Source organism: Lepidochelys olivacea, assembly GCF_965140295.1.
Source record: "Lepidochelys olivacea isolate rLepOli2 genome assembly, chromosome: 9".
NCBI classification, from domain to species: Eukaryota; Metazoa; Chordata; order Testudines; family Cheloniidae; genus Lepidochelys; species Lepidochelys olivacea.
This window is the reverse complement of record NC_140419.1, coordinates 2,858,971-2,878,931: the sequence shown is the minus strand read 5'-3', so window position 1 is coordinate 2,878,931 and position 19,961 is coordinate 2,858,971. Positions and strand designations below refer to the sequence as shown.

General features: G+C 49.4%; 1 protein-coding gene across 2 annotated transcripts in view; it reads right to left on the bottom strand.

Moving 5' to 3' along the window:
• The window catches only part of FGF12 (fibroblast growth factor 12), a 281,467-nt gene that overhangs the window by 176,135 nt on the left and 85,371 nt on the right, over positions 1-19,961 (bottom strand). Inside the window, exon 1 of one of the 2 annotated variants that reach the window (XM_084638434.1) lies at positions 2,963-3,115. The exons of the other annotated variant lie outside the window; for it this stretch is intronic. Coding sequence (XP_084494560.1) covers positions 2,963-3,050 — 88 coding nt within the window. The 5' untranslated portion in view covers positions 3,051-3,115. Of the gene's footprint in view, positions 1-2,962; positions 3,116-19,961 lie in introns of those variants that run through there. 2 annotated transcript variants of the gene reach the window in all.

Sequence of the window (19,961 nt, the reverse complement as noted above, 5' to 3'; positions counted from 1 at the left end):
CTTCCAGCCATTGGATCACATTAGACCTTTTTCTGCTATATTCCAGAACCCATTATTAAATATTTTGCCAGGAGCTGGGAATGGGTGACAGGGGATGGATCACTTGATGATTCAGTTCTGTTCATTCCCTCTGGGGCACTGGGCATTGGCCACTGTTGGAAGACAGGATACTGGGCTAGTTGGACCTTTGGTCTGATCCAGCCTGGCCGCTCTTATGTTCTTATTTGTTCCCTATGCAGATACTTCTAGACTGTAATCAATTCACCCCTTCACTTTTTCTTTGCTAAACTAAATAGGTTGAGCTCTTTGAGTCCATCACTATAAATCACGTTTTCCAATCCTTTATAATCATTCTCTGAACCTCTTCCAATTTATCAACATCGTTCTTGAATTTTGGACACCAGAACTGGACACCACATTCCAGCCGTGGTTGCACAGAGCCAAATACAAAGGTAAAATAACCTCTCTACTCCTACTCAAGCTTCCCCTGTTGATGCCTCCCAGGATGGCATGAGCTCTTTTAGCCACAACATCACACCTGGAGCTTGTGTTCAGCTGATTATCTACCCCCTCCCCCCAAATCACTTGGTGATTCCCTGCTCTGTTCATCCCCCCTGAAGCACCTGGCATTGGCCATTGTTGGAACACAGGATACTGGGCTCGGTGGACCTTTGGTCTGACCCAGCATGGTCATTTTTATGTTATAAATGTTTTGTGCTGTTATAACCCAGATATATTACAGCGAGATCGGACTATTTACACCCAGGAATTATTATTCCCTGTGCTCTCCTGACTTTCTGAATGACATGAAGTGGTTGTTTATTAGGACTATGAAGGAAACTCTAGCTTTGTGTACCACTCAGGTGAGAACCAGGCCTGGTGTTTCAAATCCAGTGACGATTGCCCCAGCATAGCTGATAATGACATGTATTGGAGTTTTCTCCTGACTAGAGGTAAGAATAGCCTCTGGAGTTCCCAGTCCAGTCCTCTACGTGACTCCCTGTGCCTGTCCTATTGTTATGAACCAATTACACTTACTGACTCAAGTTGGGAGCGACCAGGCATAAACAAGTGGCTCTGGCAATTAACAAGCTCTCTCGTTGGTTGGGCCAAAAGGGAACTTAAACTGACCTCAGCAACAAACTGTTCCCCAGCACAGGACTGTTTCAATGGGAAAATGAGCAGTATTTCTGTGGGAGGTGTGAATAATTTCTCTCCCGAGAGGTTGAGCTCTCACATAAGAAAACAAGTCACCTGTTACTAGGCCAACAAATGGCACCTGTCCTTCTGGGTATAACAAAAAAAGGCCCCTTCTGAATGTCTACTGCCTAGCTATTACTGCGATCCTCCGGTTAGGTAAATGTTGGTATGGGAACACAGACCCAACCAAGTCTAAAGCAGTAGTCTTTGAGAGATGTAAATAAATAATAAAATTCTGCTTTGCATTTTTAGGCCTTTTGTTCATGGTGCTTTAGAAAGATTAAGTCTTACAACCCCCTGAGATATGGCAGGTCTTCTTATCCTCCTCACATTTTACAGCTGGCAAACTGAGGCACAGAATGGTTAAGTGACTTCCCCAAAACCCCAGGAAAAGACAATGCAGAGCCTGAAAAAAACCCCAACAGGTTCTGATACTTGGCCCCCTATTCAGGCAAACACATAGGCACATGCTTAACTTTAAGCATGGGCTTAAACACATTCTTGCTTTGTGGTCTCAGTTTCTTGCTTCAACCCCTAGAAAACATGTCTCCCTCCATATAAAAGTTCAGAGCATAAAAATATATATATGGCCACTACAGGGTCAGAAACAGTGCTTGTGTGACAGATACAATGTTATCCAGATTTCAGCTGAAATATGTGCCACTATTATATTTCAAATAAAGATTTTAATAACCAGCTTTTGCTTTAGGAGATGTATTTTAAAAATGCCTTCCAGAAAAGTCTGCATTGTAATGAATAAAAAAGTGACTTGTTTGGGGTGTATTGTCTTTTGACCCACAGACCTGCCACCAAGAGTGTTAGGAGAAGTCACACACGTTTTCGAGACAAAAAAGTGGCTCTGGTTTAAAAGGTACAAAATAAAGCTGTTAACAGACCCCGGGACACCAGAAATATTTATTTAAAAATACAATCCTGATTTTTATGGAAAGAGAGAAAATCTGTTCATTTTATTTTGATCCAACTGCTTTATAGAAGGAGCAGAATAGTAGGTTTTCGGAATGCAAGAAAGTCAACCACAGGGGCGGGGGAGAAAGAGTTTACCATTGATTTTACAAAAAACCTCACCCTCCCCCCCAAAAAACCCCCCCACGCCTGATTAACCACAACACCTTTGAAATAGTTCTCACTTTCTTCAAAGACTCTTCACGACGCACACTAAATCCACAACAAAATCAAAGTGGGTAGTTTGGTTATTTTACCTTAAACAACATCTTCCTCTCGGGGCACCTGGACAAACTAAGCTCATGCAGCTTTAACCTTAGATTCCCCAGGCCCTAGACAAAAGATTGACCCGATGGGGTCTTCAGACCAGGGCTTGGGCCAAGCGAGGTTCTGGGGCAGCGCACCAAGGACAGAGCTCCCCCACGGGCACGGATCCCCTTGCACAGTAAAGCGGGGCTGGCTCGGAGAAGGAGTTGGAAAAGCCACTCTCCAGCTCTTCGGCAGAGGACACTTTGCCAGCCACCTGTTCGGTGTGCTTGGCTTTGCTCCCAACCAGCCACCAGCCGCTGAGACGCAGCCCGAGTGGCACCCCCATCCTGCCCGCAGGGCGCACAGGGGGAGCGCCGGGGAGCCGGGCTAGGCGGGGTCGCTGTGTGCGGCCGGTTGCAGAGCGCTGCGGGGGGAAAGTCCGGTAAGGAAGGGGCCGGCGCACCCCGTCCCCGGGCCGGGCTAGCAGAGAGGAGGGCTCGGGCAGGCGGGGGGCAGGGACTCTTGCCCCCCAGGGAAGGGAAATCCCCACCTGGGCTGTTGCTGGATCTCAGGCGCCTTCCGCAGAGACACTGCAGCATGTGCGAGCCTTTCTTCAGGACAAGCCCCGGAATCTTCATGGGCGTCCCCGGGCCGCGGCGCCTCCCTGCGGTGCGGGGAACCGCGCCCCGCCACCAGCCGCTCGCAGCCCCGGGGGCGCGGGGCGCGGGGAGCCGGGGCGGAGAGCGGCGAGGGCTGCGCGCCCCCAGCCGCCGCCGCTGCTCCGAGCCCTGGGAATCGCTCCAGCCTGACTTGTTGGGACTTTGCAGGGGAGGGGCCGGGCTCTGGGAAGCACGTCAAGCCCCGGAGCCCATGGGCCCTGCCCCCTGCCGGGAGCGCCACTGGGGGGGGGGGGACAACCGCTCCCAGGCCCGGGCTGCCGACCCCACCCCGCCGGGAGCAGAGACTCCGGCTCCCCGGCTGCAGAGCACCCCGGGACCAGCCCCGGGCGGAGATAACGCCCCGGGCCCGGCCCGGCGGCAGGAGAAGGCGCGGGGGGTTAGACCGAGGGAGCGCAGGCTCCAGGGGAAGTGAGGTCGGGCGGGACAGGGGGGGCGCAAGGCGGGACGGGACGGGGGGCGCAGGACGGGACGGGGGGCGCAGGACGGGACGGGGCGAGTGGGGGGCGCAGGGCGGGACAGGCGCCACGGGCTGGCCGAGCAGCGCGCTGGGGAGTTGCCCAGCGCTGAATTGCTCCTGCCCCCAGGGCTGTGAAGCCCCCATTGCACATGGGCCCCTGGCTGGGGACTTGGGGCGGGGTGGGGGAGGCAGGAGAGCGCCCCACTGGCGATGGGACAGAGCCGCTTCGGAGAGTTGCTGGTTAATGCAAAAGGAGCCTCTAGCTGTCAGATTTCTCCAGCCCGGGGCGTTTCCCCAGAAAGTGCCCAGGGGCTGGATGGGACAGTCAGCCAGGATCGCCCCTTACACCCATCCCCCAGAACAAGCCCCTGTGCCCTGCCCTGCCCGCACATTTCACGGTGACCATTACACGGGGCTGCCGCCCTGGACTCCACTGACAAGCGACAGCCAGTGCCCCGAACACCACTGCAAACATCTGAATGTCACTGCTCCGAGAGCTGCGGGCCAAGGGGGTTTGGGCCTCAACGCTTACTCGCTGGTAGGTGCCTGGGCCTGTGGCCTCTGCTGTGGGCTAGTGTTTATCTCGCCTGGTTGAACCTTTGAAGATGATGTTCCCATTGTCTGGGGGCACCAGCACCTGGTTAACTGGGTCCGAGCTGAACCCCGGCACACGCACAGGGTTGGGGGCTCAGCCCGACGTGCTCGGGTCCTGGTGAGGGTCACACAAGTAGAGCATGGCTGTCTAGTACTGCAGCTGGTCAGGAACTTTTCCAAAAAACAAAACAAACTTTTAATGGAATTTTGATTGGGCCACGGGTGGTGGGGGGAAGGGTATTGTATAGCTTGGTAGCTAGGGCACCCATGGGGCGGGGGAGACCCAGGGACCAGTCCCTTGCTCCACTGACTATTTAAATTATTTATCTAAAGTGGAACAGCTTTAAAACAGGAGAGACTGAGGGAAACCCCCATCAGACCATCCTATAGCCTTCTGGTTAGGGCATGCTCCTGAGAGGCAGGAGACCCCTGTTCAATTCCTCTCTCCCGCTGGGTCTCCCACATTCTGGGTGAATGCTCAAAAGTTGTAAAGGGAGCCATTCCTCCCCACTTCCTCCTCTTGCGAGAATGGCCACCCAAGCTGCCTGGCCCCAGGAGAGGGTTTCTGTTCCTGGATTGCTAACAGAGCTAAGTGCCTCCCTGCAGCCCAGACTTGGCATCGCACCTGCCTCTCATCAGCATCTCCCATTGGCTAGCTTAGGCAGCACCGCACCTAGTGTGCTGGCTCTGTGGGCACCTGTCTCTCCCCAGGCCTTGGAGAGGGAACCTACTTACCTAACTCAGGGGGGTTGGATCCCGTTGCTGTTCCAGTGAATTTGTAAAGAGGAGGCGTTGTGACACTGAGCATTGCGATGCCGGAGTCACGCCGTGGATCCAGACCCTAGCTCAGGGCAGTTAAAATGAAAGCCAATCCTGACCATCAAACCAGCCATTAAACGCAGATGACAGCTGCATTTCTTATTTAGATCTTAAAAAGCATTTCAAATGCTTGCTCGGTAACTGTAAACCGATCATTTAAAAATTGCAAAAAGACGGGGCCTGCTTATTTCCGTCAGCTAATTAATTACATTGTTGTAGCACCTCAAACCTTACTGTGCAGCAAACGCTGCTCCCAGGGGATTCGTTATTAATCACAGATCTTGTGCCCACAGTACTTATTGCCAGGGTACCCTCTGCTGAAAGTCACCACAGGGGGGATCATTAACTTCCACATTGTGTATTTATGACCCACCCATCCAGGTCATTCCAGCAAACTCCTTGGAAAAACCACCATGCCACAGAATAAACAGAATTGCCCCATATCCCAACTCCATATCTCACCACAGGATCCTACACAAACCACCCTGCCCCCTCTCCCAGGACTATCACCTCAGTCTCCTTTAAATACCAGAGCAATGCCTGTTTCTCTGTGCTTACAGAACATAGCCAGCAGATGGCAAACTGAGACTACTATTATTACACGAAGATATAATCACCTCATCCCCCTTCTCCCAAGTTTATCTTTCATCCACCTGCTACATCTGGTCATGAACCAAGACTGCAAGTCCTCTGCGAACGGGCTGGTACATTTTCCTACACCCATGTACAGTACTTACCCCATGGAACCCCCAGTGTCTGATTGAGGCTATTGCAACATATACTGGAACAAACAACAGTAAAGATCCACTTCCACAAATGCTTCAGTAGCACACCTGGAATGTGAACAATTCTGGGCACTGGCAAGTCAAGAAGAAGGGAGAGTTTCAAATCAAGATGCCCTCCTGCCACCAGCCCATTCAGAGTTATAAACGAGGGGGCTCCATCCTTAGCGCTTCCACTGATCAACTGCAGCAGGCCACACCAGGAGGGAGGCAGTCCCCTGTCTACACTACAGAGCCTATACCAGCATAGCCCCGGAGTGTAGATGCAGCCTACACCAACAGAAGATGCTTTTCTATCAGTCCAGGGACATCAACTCCCTCAGCGACATTGGCTATGGGCTTGTCTACACGACGGAGGCTTTATGAGCACAGCTACAGTGCCGTAGCTAGGCCGGCATAACCCCATAGTGTAGACGCAGCCTACAGAGATGGAAGGGGTTTATCCATCCGGGTAGGAACACCACCTCCCTGAATGATGGTAGCTACGCTGACAGAAGCATTCTTCCAATGACATAACCCCCAGAATAGATGCAGCTACATTTTTCACCCCCCAACCAATGCAGATATGCCAACATAATTGTTATGTGTAGACCAAGCCTTAGATACAGGGAGGAGAATGTGTTCCTGCTAGTGAGGTTTGGATGGACATTAAAGGACCCTATATGAATTTGGGGAACATTTAATAATTAGGAGACTGTGAGAAACAGACTTATAAACAACTAGCAATCTAGGCCCCAGATCTAGGTTTGTTAGCACAATATACAAGTTCTGGGAAAACCCAGTAGAAATGGTTCCTTACATTAAAAATAAATAAAAAACTCTTGGTTAATTGGCATATTTAGGTAATCTCCCTGCAGAGCTGGAAATTTAGCCAGAGCAGCATTCTGTATGTGCATGCAAAGGAGGAATAGAAACTAGTTTGGTCAGTTTCACAGTTGTCCCTGAGAAAAAGGGAAGAGAGAAACCACTTTTAAATCTCTTTTGAATTCCTCAAGTAGCAGATGCTATCATCCACATGAGTGACAAACTTTTAAAAGGTAGAGCTGGGATGGCAGGGGTTCTTGTTTTGTTTTACTTTGACAGAGTTGGACAAAGAGCCCAGAAATTATAAATGAACGTTCATTTGAATGCAAGAGGGAATTCTGACCCTGCCATATTTGTGAGTGGAGCAGGATTAGCGTGATGGGGGGAAATAACATTTTAAAAAATTCCAGGATATTCAAATACGTTCTTTGAGGACTATGTTTACAAATTATTCACGTAGGTCTTCTCGATAGTGTCCAGCTGAACTCGAGCTATAGGGCCTGATTTTGATCTTCAAAGCCATGCTACACTCTGGTTTCAACAGAATTAGTCCTGATTTACATCACAGGAAGGAGAACAGAATCAAGCCCACAGAGAAGAAATAATTGATGCATGTTGTCATTTGGCCATTTTAAAGGCTAGCTGTAGAAGATTTGCTAGGCACACACTCATTTCCTCTGTAGACAGATACAGCCTTGCTTCTGGCAGGGGTAAGCTATGAAACGGAGGCAGGAAAATGGCTAGAGGGAGGTCCTTTAGGAAGCATAGTGTGTTTTGCTCAGGGTTTGCAAAGCACCGAGCACATTTTGGATGCAACCACAATGTAATCAATAAAGTAATAATTCAGTTCGATAAATCACTCAAAACAACATGTGAGCCAAGCATTAAAGCCCATGCCACTTTTGGAAAGATAACTGCAATTGTTTTTAAGGAGAAATGCAGTGAAATAGTCAAAGGATATTGATGGAGATGGTTACTCATTATAGGACAAAGATAGGGCAACTCAAGAAGAAATTTACTCCTTTGCAGAGGGCTTAGGTACAGTTAGGTTTAGGTATGGTTTCTGTGGATATAAGTCATGCATAAACCTTGCTCCGGCTCGCTGCATGGGAGCACCCACAACAGCCATGATCAAATCCCGCAGCTGGTCAAATCCCACTTGTAGGTGGAATGCCATTACTAAAAACACCCCTGAATAAGACTGTCAGGGTTCCCTCCCCACTCTGAGCTCTGGGGTACAGATGTGGGGATCCACATGAAAGACCCCCTAAGCTTAATTCTACGATCTTAGGTTAAAAACTTCCTCAAGGCACAAATTCTTCCTTGTCCTTGGATGGTATTGCCACCACCAAGTGAGTTAGACAAAGATTCAGGAAAAGGACCACTTGGAGTTCCTGTTTTCCCAAAATATCCCGCCAAGCCCTTCACCCCCTTTCCTGGGGAGGCTTAAGAATAATATACAACCAAACAGCTAAACAAGGTGAGCACAGATCAGACCCTTGGGTTTTTAGGACACTAAAAAACAATCAGATTCTTAAAAACAGAACTTTATTATGAAGAATAAAGTAAAAGAAGCACCTCTGTAAAATCAGGATGGAAGGTAATTTTACAGGTAATAAGATTTAAAAACACAGAGGATTCCCCTCTAGACAAAACTTCAAAGTTACAAAAAACACACAAACCAGGAATAAACCTCCCTCTTAACATAGGGAAAATTCACAAACTAAACCAAAAGATAATCTAATGCATTTCCTTTCTTTACTTACAATCTTTGTAATATAGATGCTTATTTCAGGTAGAGTTTTAGGAGATGGTTTTTCCTACCCTGGTCCCTCTCTGTCCAAGAGAGAACAACAAAAGACCACACAAACAAAACCTCCCCCCACAGATTTGAAAGGATCTTCTTCCCTTATTGGTCCTTTTGGTCAGGTGCCAACCAGGTTATTTGAGCTTCTTAACCCCTTACAGGTAAAGGAGGGATTTTATGCTACCCTTAGCTGCTGTATGTTTATGACAAAGACAAAGGCTGCATTTGCTGGAACACAAAAGCTTGCTAGGAAAGGCTCAGACACATCAGAAGAGAGTTGCAGGGAAGGAACTGTATTGTCATGTGTGTACAAGAAGGTTGGAGCAGAACAGGGAAGTGAACTCAGATCTCCTAAGTCCCAGTCCACTGTTTTAATCACAAGCTCAGCCTCCTCCTCATCATGAAGGAAGCGAATCCATCAAGCCTTTCCAAAGACAGGGTTTCTTGTGGAACTAATGTCACCTACCATACAGAAACTACATGGCAGAATGTTCTGAAACATTGTAGTGCCCATCTTTAAAAAAGGGAAGAAGGAGGATCCTGGGAACTACAGGCCAGTCAGCCTCACCTCAGTCCCTGGAAAAATCATGCAGCAGGTCCTCAAGGAATCAATCCTGAAGCACTTGCATGAGAGAAAAGTGATCAGGAACAGCCAGCATGGATTCACCAAGGGAAGGTCATGCCTGACTAATCTAATCGCCTTTTATGATGAGATTACTGGTTCTGTGGATGAAGGGAAAGCAGTGGATGTATTGTTTCTTGACTTTAGCAAAGCTTTTGACACGGTCTCCCACAGTATTCTTGTCAGCAAGTTAAGGAAGTATGGGCTGGATGAATGCACTATAAGGTGGGTAGAAAGCTGGCTAGATTGTCGGGCTCAACAGGTAGTGATCAATGGCTCCATGTCTAGTTGGCAGCCGGTATCAAGTGGAGTGCCCCAAGGGTCGGTCCTGGGGCCGGTTTTGTTCAATATCTTCATAAATGATCTGGAGGATGGTGTGGATTGCACTCTCAGCAAATTTGCGGATGATACTAAACTGGGAGGAGTGGTAGATACGCTGGAGGGGAGGGATAGGATACAGAAGGACCTAGACAAATTGGAGGATTGGGCCAAAAGAAATCTGATGAGGTTCAATAAGGATAAATGCAGGGTCCTGCACTTAGGATGGAAGAATCCAATGCACCGCTACAGACTAGGGACCGAATGGCTAGGCAGCAGTTCTGCGGAAAAGGACCTAGGGGTGACAGTGGACGAGAAGCTGGATATGAGTCAGCAGTGTGCCCTTGTTGCCAAGAAGGCCAATGGCATTTTGGGATGTATAAGTAGGGGCATAGCGAGCAGATCGAGGGACGTGATCGTTCCCCTCTATTCGACATTGGTGAGGCCTCATCTGGAGTACTGTGTCCAGTTTTGGGCCCCACACTACAAGAAGGATGTAGATAAATTGGAGAGAGTCCAGTGAAGGGCAACAAAAATGATTAGGGGTCTAGAACACATGACTTATGAGGAGAGGCTGAGGGAGCTGGGATTGTTTAGCCTGCAGAAGAGAAGAATGAGGGGGGATTTGATAGATGCTTTCAACTACCTGAAAGGGGGTTCCAAAGAGGATGGCTCTAGACTGTTCTCAATGGTAGCAGATGACAGAACGAGAAGTAATGGTCTCAAGTTGCAGTGGGGGAGGTTTAGATTGGATATTAGGAAAAACTTTTTCACTAAGAGGGTGGTGAAACACTGGAATGCGTTACCTAGGGAGGTGGTAGAATCTCCTTCCTTAGAGGTTTTTAAGGTCAGGCTTGACAAAGCCCTGGCTGGGATGATTTAACTGGGAATTGGTCCTGCTTCAAGCAGGGGGTTGGACTAGATGACCTTCTGGGGTCCCTTCCAACCCTGATATTCTATGATTCTATGAAAGCACCTGGGAAGTTGTGGGGAGAGAGCTGCTCCCCATCTCCAGGAAAGACAGCAGCATGATATTACATACATCAAGCAGGAAAGACTCCTTCTTTAATTGCTTTAATCTGGTCAACATACAAGACCACCACGTGTGTACAACTAATGGAAAACACTTTCAGCACTTGATTGATAGACTGGCATAGAAAATCTCTCTTCAGCTCACCAAAGCGGATTTAGAAAACAAAGACGTACTACACCCTTGATCGTTTAATAGGTTTATCCTCAGACACATAAAAGGCTCACAGTAATAAGTATTTATTAGCAGCATTTCCAGACATTGAGAGGGAGCATCATATAATACATAAAGAAGACTTTGTGTATCAAATGTCTAGCCTCTGAGTTAGAGAGAGGTGGGCGTGGCGTGGTTCAGGATTTTCAGAGTGTGGTAATACTACTGTAATCCCACAAACGCTGGAATTGGAAACAGACTATCCAAGCAGATTCAGGTAGAGAGAGTCCTACCAGGCAAAGGTAATACGGCTCAAGCCCCACCGCTACCACACTGGTTTTACTTTCAGGGCTGCCAATATTGTTCCTGGGCGATTAGTTCCCATTTCTTGATTTTCACTCTATCAGAGAGCTTAAAAATAGAGTCTGAGGATGGTAAGTGGCAAGACAGAGGGACCTGCTCATTGTATTCGAACTGACCTACTGCATCTTGGTTGTCTCAGAGAACAGGCCTAGACATGCTCCAGCCAAGCAGAGAGTAGCCTGGCCATGCGAGTACATAGTGACGAGGCTGGTTCAGACGGGAAGATGGCCTGTCTCTTTGTTCTTAGCAGCAACATTGACACACCCAGCCTTGTGCAAGTCACTTACGCTCTCGCTAACACTGCTTCCCCTTCTGTGAAGTGGGTGACATTATTTGCCACACACTTGGAGATCCTCAGATGAAAGGAACTCTGAAGTGCTGGAGAACTCTCATTATGTATTATTGTTACAAGGAATCGGAATACTTCCCACCTCTGCCGTCTGCCAGCAATCGGACTGGTCCATTCAGCACAGCACATGGATTCTTATTCCTGTCCTCAGCGAGGGCCGGACTGCAAGGGTGTGCCATGGGGCAGGGCGCGTGATGTCGGTAACAGACCCACCCACGCAGCTGCATTCAGGGTAGCAGAAGGACTGCTCGAGTCTAGCATCACTGCACTAACAGAGTCTGCCCGCTGTGCCAGGTCCAGTAAACAAAGCAGGACAGGGCCAGCATGCCTGTGCCAAAGCAGGCCTCCCATTTGGCCAGTTAAGAGGGCAGGGCAGCACCTGAGGGCTATAAAGGACCAGGGCGAATCAGAGACAGGGACAGGCCCAGCTGAGCAGACTGGCTTCGGTAGAAGGGCAGGTGAGAGCGGCCAGGGGGCTGTGAAAGGTCCGGGAAGGAAGCAGAAGGTGGTTCCTGGAGGACAGCTGAAGGCAAGAGAGCAGTAAAGGGGTTTGTCGGCTGGCAACCCCAGGCCAGGGCCGAAGGCAGCGGAGGGAGATGCCTGTTGGCTCCGAGAGCCGGAACACAGGGCCAGAGAGGAGCAGCAATGTGGCTGAGCCATTGACATCTTCACCTCGTGGGCCCAGGAGAACCATGAGAGAGTCAGGTGGAGTGAGCGGTGCGCCCCTGACAAGTCTCGCAGAGGAGAGACTCAGGGGGTCCTACTGGGAAGACGGGGCTGCACTCTACTTGGAAATGAGGGGTGGCTGTCCGAGTACAAGGTAGGGGAGGACGGCTCTGAGGGACGCCAGGGCAGTGTGTCATACGTACTGCTCTAGATTGTGCTGCGGCAATTCTGGTCTAGGCTTATGGGACTTGGTTACGGTTTATGGGCACAGGATTGCTGTAACCAATGAAGGCCGCAAGGGCTATATTTTTACTTGGGACTATTTTGAACTATTTCTGGGGACTCTGGAGGAGGGAAATTCAGGCAGGCTTGTCCCACCGTGGCCCGCTGCAGGAGTGGGAGTGGCCTTATGACAGAGACAGGGAGAGACAGCACAGAGCATGGATGGGCTGCACTGATAGGGGCTTTAAGTCACTATTGTGCCCACCTGATTCTGGTCTCTGCCAGGGCCCAAGACAGCCCCCAGTGTAACTTTGGCAGCCTGAGGGGCTGCTCTTAGCTACAGCAGGCTCCCTGGCACTGCTTATGGCTTGTGGCACAAGCTGGAATTGCCACGGGGCATGTGTGCTATGGCCCCACCCCTTTACACCAAGGCTCTTGGGCCGGGGGACCACTGACAGCAGCCCAAGACAGCACCTGCTCCTGCAGGGAATTCTCTCCTAGTCCCTGGGGGGCTGTTCACAGCCAGCCTGCACCCCCCAAGCTCTTACAAGAAGTGGGCAGAGTCACTCCCATGGACTCTGTTCACAGCCCTGACCCCACTTTGCTCTGCACCAGCCAGCAACTCTGGGACAAGCTGAGCCCTGGCCACTAGACAGCAAGCTATTTCACAGAAGCCTGGCAGGTGTTTGTCCAACCTGTTTGTGAAACCCTCCAGTGATGGGGATTCCACAACCTCCCTTGGAAGCCTGTTCCAGAGCTTAACTACCCTGAGAGTGAGAAAGTTCTTCCTAATATCTAACCTACATCTCCCTTGCTGATTCCATCTTGTCCTACCCTCAGTGAACACAGAACAATTGATCATCGTCCTCTTTATAGGTTCCCTTATCGTATTGGAAGACTTATCAGGTCCCCCCTCGGTCTGCTCTTCTCATGACTGAACAAGCCCAGTCCTCTCAAGGTCAGATTTTCCAAACCTTTTATCATTTCTGCTGCTCCTCTTTGGACTCTCTCCAATTTATCCCCATCTTACCTGAAGCATGCCCCCCAGAACAGGGCACAATAGTGCAGCTGAGCCCTCACCAATATCCAGTAGAGCGGGACAATTCCCTTCCACGACACTCCCACTAATACACCCCAGAATTATATTGGCATGTTTTGCAACAGCATCACCTTGTTGACTCATTTTCAATTTGTGATCCACTGTATCCTCCAGACCAATAGGCCAATGGGAGCCGCTCCAGGCCAAAACAGCAAAACAGCCAAAACAGATCGAGAGCTGAGTTTACCCAGCAACCCTCTCCGCCATTTCATCCCAGAGCTGAATGTCCCCAGATACTGGGGCGTTCCAAGCCTAGATCCACCTATTGAATCTAAACCCCCCTCCAGAACAAAGGAAAACTCCTTCCCTTTTACCCTTGCCTCCCCAGTTCTTTTTAACTTGGGTAGGTGCAGGGAGGGGGCATGCTCTGCTACAGGATTTGTCCCCCTTTGTGTGTGTGCCATTCCCCTCCCCACCCCTACACAAAACAAAACAATCTCTGCAATTAAACCTGCTCCTCCCCAGGGAGGCTTCCCTCAATTCTGCCTCTGTCTCCCCTTTCCAAGAGAAGAATCTGGGGCTCAGTCTGACCCTCTTTAGATATTAAATTAACTCCACTTGATCCTTGCTGCATCTCTCTGCCAAGAGTCGAGCTTGTCACTGGCTGGGAGGCAGACTGGAGCTCCAGTTTTACAGCAGGGGATGGCCCCTCCCAGAGGGATTTATGCAAACTAGGGGGTGGAGTTAGTACAAGTGCAGCTCCAGACACACTACAAGGACCCTGCGTGGGTGGGTGTGTCTGTCTCATATTATATCTTCTTTCCTCCTCCCCTGCCTCCTAATAGTAGTTATCGCTGTCCTGTGTTTTTCATTCACATTCAGGCCCTAATGAAACCCTAGTTTATACAGGATTGCTGAGCAGTGTACCAAAGACAACTCAGTCTTTATTTACTACAGCTCTTGCCTAGCACAGAACCCTACCTAGAGAAACAAGCCCATCTTGGCAGAGGATGGGTGGGAGGAGAAAGAGACTTTAAACAAAGGACCGGAGAGCTGGCAAAAGCCGCCTGGCTGTGTCTTGGGGGTGTCGCAAGGAACTACCCTGGCCCTGGGGTTACCACCAGCAGAAACTCGGAGAAAGGAGAAGAGTAGCTCCCAGGGGCAGAACATCAATCAGCCAGTGCCTCTACAAAATCCCTTGGAAGAGGATGCAAGCAACACCACTCAGCCCTCCATCTGCTTTAAAGCTGCAGGCCAGCATGTAATCACTAGCCTCTCACTGTGAGTAAGAAACAAGGAGCCACCTTCACCCTAATGCGAGCTGGTGCAAACTCCCACAGAGCAGGTGGACTCCTGGCACTCTGACCTTGCCCTGAGTTGTTTAGAAGGATATTACTTCCTTCCAGCGTTCATTGGACCCTGCACCAACCACTCTGCTCCTGTGTACCAGGGGCGGCCCATTAAATGGGAAGGAAAGTGGCTGGGACCCCAGATGCAGAAGCTGTGACGTTTCCCGGAGAGCAGAGCTAGCAAGCCCACAGCTAGTGTGTCCCACAGTAAGATTTGCAGCGGTCGTCCATGGAAAGCAGAGTTGAATCAAGCTGGCATTGCACCTTATCAACTAAAGCATTTGGTAATGGGACTAAATTAACTAAGGGTAAATTCTGGGAACAATTTGTTAACTAATCTCTGATAGAGCCTGTGGGATTCATGATCCCCAAGTGGTGGAGGCAAACACAGACTTCTTAGGGGTGAAGAAGTTACAGGGGAAATCCTTCATTGGTGCCTATATACTGGCAGCCCTAGTCACTAGCTGGGAATAGACAATCCGCCACCCCCAGCTGAGTTTTCTGTCCCTTTCGCCAGGGCTCAGTTTATTGTCTTCACAAACAAGACAGATATGCACAAAGTAACACAAAGTCTGGCTGGGGTCCTCTGGCAGCTACCAGGCAGGGCCTCCAAAGGGTCAGTCTGCCTGCCGGCAGCCTGCTCTGGTTACATGACACTTCTCTCCCAGTTTTCCCCCCTTATATTGCCCAGCTGAGTGCACGGGCCATCATGCTGTGCTGGTCAGCCCATTCCCAGCCGCTGCCCCATGGGCTTGTCTCCACCCTGCTCCCCACAACCAGCCCAGGCTATGAAAGGGGCAGATCACCCTGGGAGAGCACCCCAGAGTTAGACTAGCTAATAGCTGGATAGCATTTCCTTTTACAGGCTCTTCACCACTCTCCTCTTGGGCTTGGTTCTCCAGCCAGCTTTCTGCATGGGGGAAGATGGGTTTTTCCCACACCTAATCTCTGTGATTCTAGGAAACCCTACAATTCCTTCCTTAGCTATAGTCTCACCAGTGGATATTTAAGGCAGGGTTCCTGCTGTGAGGGCTCACAGGTCTCATACCTGGGTCTATGGGTCCCCAGACCATCCTCAGACTGCAGCCATCACCTGGTAGCTTACTGGTACTAGCCTAGCATGTGGGCTGGTGGATCGTAGCTCACCATGGGCACCACCCACAAAGCTCCCAGTTGGAGAAGTCTGGCCTCTCAGATTGTCTCAGATTCATTATTTAAGCCAGGAGGCAGCACAAGAAGTTGTCAGAGCACCCTGGTCTGTATCACTTGCAAGGCAAGATTATGGCTTCTCTTGGGGATGTTTATATTGAATCAGAGCAATAAGGGACCAACGCGTGTCTGACTTAGCCAACCTGTTGTCCATCTGCAATGTTTGCACTCCGCGTAGTGGACGCTGCTCTTTGTATTTCATATTTCAACTTCTCCTCTTTTTTATTTCCCGTTCCCAGGTTTCATAGTCCTTTAACGTCTCTCTCTCTGTCATTTCCTTCCTCTGGATAAAGAATACATACTGAGGAGAGGAGCACCCATTTCCCCACCAGAAAGCCATGGAGGGAACAGCTAGGTTAACTGTTTGTTGGATGGTTTGGTTTCCTTCACATTATTTGATATGCCTGCAGTCCTCCTTGCTGCTCTCTTCTGTTATTTAGTATCGCAACAAGCGGGGATCAATCACAACTCTACAGCTATCGCTGTGCTGCATGCTCCAGGGTTGCTCAGGAATCACCCTAGTGGGAATTTAACCCTCCTGGATTGTACCTCTCCTACTGACAAAGGACTTCCATCTCTATGCCTGTCAAGAGACCACCTTTCCACAACACCAAGGGCTGCACCTGGTGAGCGGTTGAGCACCTCTGCTGAGCTGCCAAGTGACCGCTGCTCATCCAGTGACACTCTGTAGTTGCCTGGCACCTTGCATGATCAGGCAGTCTATTCACCAAAAAATGTATTAGTGCAAAACCCCACCATGCTGTTACAGAGCCCACTTTGGGCTGAAGTCGGGCGCTAGGGGTTTTAGTGGCCCACACAGTGGGCCAGATCCTTAGCTGGTGTTCGTTGGTGTTGCTTCATTGACTTCCCTGGTGTTTTGTTGTTCCAACGTGTATTCTTCCTTGAAAGGGACATCCTGCTGTCTTGTACTACACAGGTCATGCAGAGGGGATGTCTCTCAAGTGTATTATATAGATTAGAGTGTAATTTAGACTCTGGAAATCTTCAGCTCATTGGCTTGGACTATAGTTGGGTATTTTCATTGCCTCAAAGAGGAGTCACGAAGTCAATGCATCCCTTAGGAATTTTTTTGCCACTAACTGTTAATGACTGTACAGTAAGAGCTGAAAACGTAGCCAAGGTGCATCAGCAACATATCTTGCTACTCCAGCAGACTCTTGCTTTCCCTGGGCTAAAATTGGCCTCAATTAAAACAGTATTTGGTCCTGCGAGCAAGCTGCTCAATACCAATGCTGTTGCAGAAGCTGAGAGACTGTGAACTTTCTCAGCAGAGTGCACACTTCAAAATCTATCCACAATGGGATCGCAACACTCACCTGCGTTCCTCTGTCACTTTGTAATTAGCACAACACGACCGAGGCTTTGGTCAGATCATGCTGTCCTTGCCTTCCCCTCCCCACGTCAGCAGGAGGCGGCCAAGTGTGCTACAGGGAGAGGCTGAACAGAACCAGATTAAGGCACAAGCTCCGTAGACCGGTGCCTGGGGCTTTGATTCTCTCAAGGCGAGGGTGCACACCGGCTTGGAACATTTTTGGCATTTTTACATCTTGCTTTGTGGAGCACACAGAAGTGTTGGGCTGGTGGCTGGGTGCAGCATTTCAATGTAATTTGCCACTGTCACTTTCACACGGACGCATTGTTCGGAGCTGGGCAGCGTGAGGCCAGACTCTTCTCTAGCTTGACTAACTGCCTGTCTCAGGGCTCTGGGGAGGGGCTTGGGGAGCCCTGGCTCCCGGCCGTGGCAAGGAATGGCCCACCCCCTATAGAGGGTAGTCCCTTCCCTTGATACATGAGTGCAAGCTTACCACCTGCTTTTAGCCAACATGCAAGTGAAATGCACGTTCAGATGGTCATGGAAAGCAAACAGACCTGGCTGAGGCTACTTCATCTTTGCACTTTTAGTGACCCCGTACGGGGATTTTCTTTGGCTGACTATGTCCAGCTTTTAGAATACCGCCTCCCTCCCTCCAGGGGCTTGGGAGGGCTCACTGAGCTGGAAGGTGCCACTCAAGCGCTAGATGTGAGGCGCATGCAGTGCCTGGAACCAGGGGGCACCCTCCAGGTGCTACCACAGTACAAGCACTAGGGTGAAAAGAGGATGAACCAAAGGGTCTGATATAAACATGGGTCTGTGCCCAGGGGAAACATTTTGCCATAGAAGGATACAGTTTGAAGGCCAGATCCTCCAGCACACTGGGGCACATTGGAGCAGCTGATCCAGATCAGGGCCTGCATTGGATACTCCCTCCATTACACACAATAAGGGTACGGAACCCCAAGGGTAAAATCACCCAATCCTGGGAGGCGCCGAGCACTCGGCCCTTCACGCCTTCAGGTCTCATCTTAGCTAAAAGGGTGCTCCTGCTCTCATTTGCTAGAGGACCAACACAAGAGGAGGAAGCTAAAAGATACGTTTGTGCAGAGCAGTCATAGCCAGGGTGCTCTGCATTTAATGGCTGCTCATGTCGTCACCAGACTTAAGGCGCTTCCTGCACAATTCACGCTTTGAAAAGGCGTTTAGCGGACAGAGCAAGGGTGAGCTGGGAGTCCGGACTCCTGGGTTCTATTCCCAGCTCTGCAAAGTGGGAGTTCCAGTGACTTAAAGCAAGTGGAGAACTAACTAGAAGTCAGGACTCCTGGGTTCTATTCCTGGCTTGGGAGGGGAAGGGTGTCCAGTGGTTAAAGCAGCAGGTGACTGGCACTCAAAACTCCAACATTCTACTTGATGAAACACTCTGGCATGTGCTGTGCAGGAGGTCAAACTAGATGATCATAATGGTCCCTTCTGTCTTTAACCCCTGTGGGGAAAGTGATGTTCTGCACAGGAACTGCCTGGCCAGATCTTAGAGAATAAACATTTTCAAATATCTCACACTTGGGTGTTGCTGGGATGATCTGCCAAAGTATAACCCACTGCCCAACCCAGAGTTATAAATAATACTAGATCTGTGTATAAAGCCACATCGCTTGTATAATAACTGAACTGAATCCGGTTTTGGATTAATTCTAATCTCTTCTAACACACGTACCATCCCATTTCATCCTCCCCTGGCATTAATATGATGAGCAACATTTGGCAACTGGCAGAATTCAAACTAAAAAAAATACGATAGCAAGGAAAGTAGACAAGCAAAAGCATCCTGTGGTATCTTCCACTGGCAGTGGTGTAGGTTTGTCAGCATTGAGCTATCCAGGAGCCAGGTGTGGGTGGAACCACCCGAGATCTGAAAGTTAACTGGCTCCCTCAGCAGATGTCTTCCATTGCTGGCTGCTTTTAACCTAGTTTAAGAGTTTCAGAAATAAAATCTCTCTGTGTGTCGCTTTCATGCTCAGCAATGTGTTCACCTGTTCAGCGGCTTCCAGCAACGTAGGCCACATCACCAAAGTCCCCCTCTGGACAGACCAGCCGAGGCACTAGGAGATGCAGAGGGGCATTGCCCTGGAAAAAACAAAGAGCAGTGACGCTTCTGAGGTTTTTTTTTTTCTACACTGGAACCAAATCGCATGGTGTCAAGGTTCCTTCCCCACTCTGAACTCTAGAGTACAGATGTGGGGACCTGCATGAAAACCTCCTAAGCTTACTTTCACCAGCTTAGGTTAAAACTTCCCCAAGGTACAAATTAATTTTATCCTTTGCCCCTGGATCCACTGCCACCACCAAACTTTAACTGGGTTTACTGGGAAACGTAGTTTGGACACATCTTTCCCCCCAAAATCCTCCCAACCCTTGCACCCCACTTCCTGGGGAAGGTTTGGCAAAAATCCTCACCAATTTGCATAGGTGACCACAGACCCAAACCCTTGGATCTTAGAACAATGAAAAAACATTCAGTTTTCTTACAAGAAGACTTTTAATAGAAGTAAAGGAATCACTTCTATAAAATCAGGATGGTAGATACCTTACAGGGTAATTAGATTCAAAACATAGAGAATCCCTCTAGGCAAAACCTTAAGTTACAAAACAGACACACAGACAGGAATAGTCATTTTATTCAGCACAGTTCTTTTCTCAGCCATTTAAAGAAATCATAATCTAACACATACCTAGCTAGATTACTTACTAAAGTTCTAAGACTCCATTCCTGTTCTATCCCCGGCAAAAGCAGCATACAGACAGACACAGACCCTTTGTGTCTCTCCCTCCTCCCAGCTTTTGAAAGTATCTTGTCTCCTCATTGGTCATTTTGGTCAGGTGCCAGTGAGGTTACCTTTAGCTTCTTAACCCTTTACAGGTGAGAGGATTTTTCCTCTGGCCAGGAGGGATT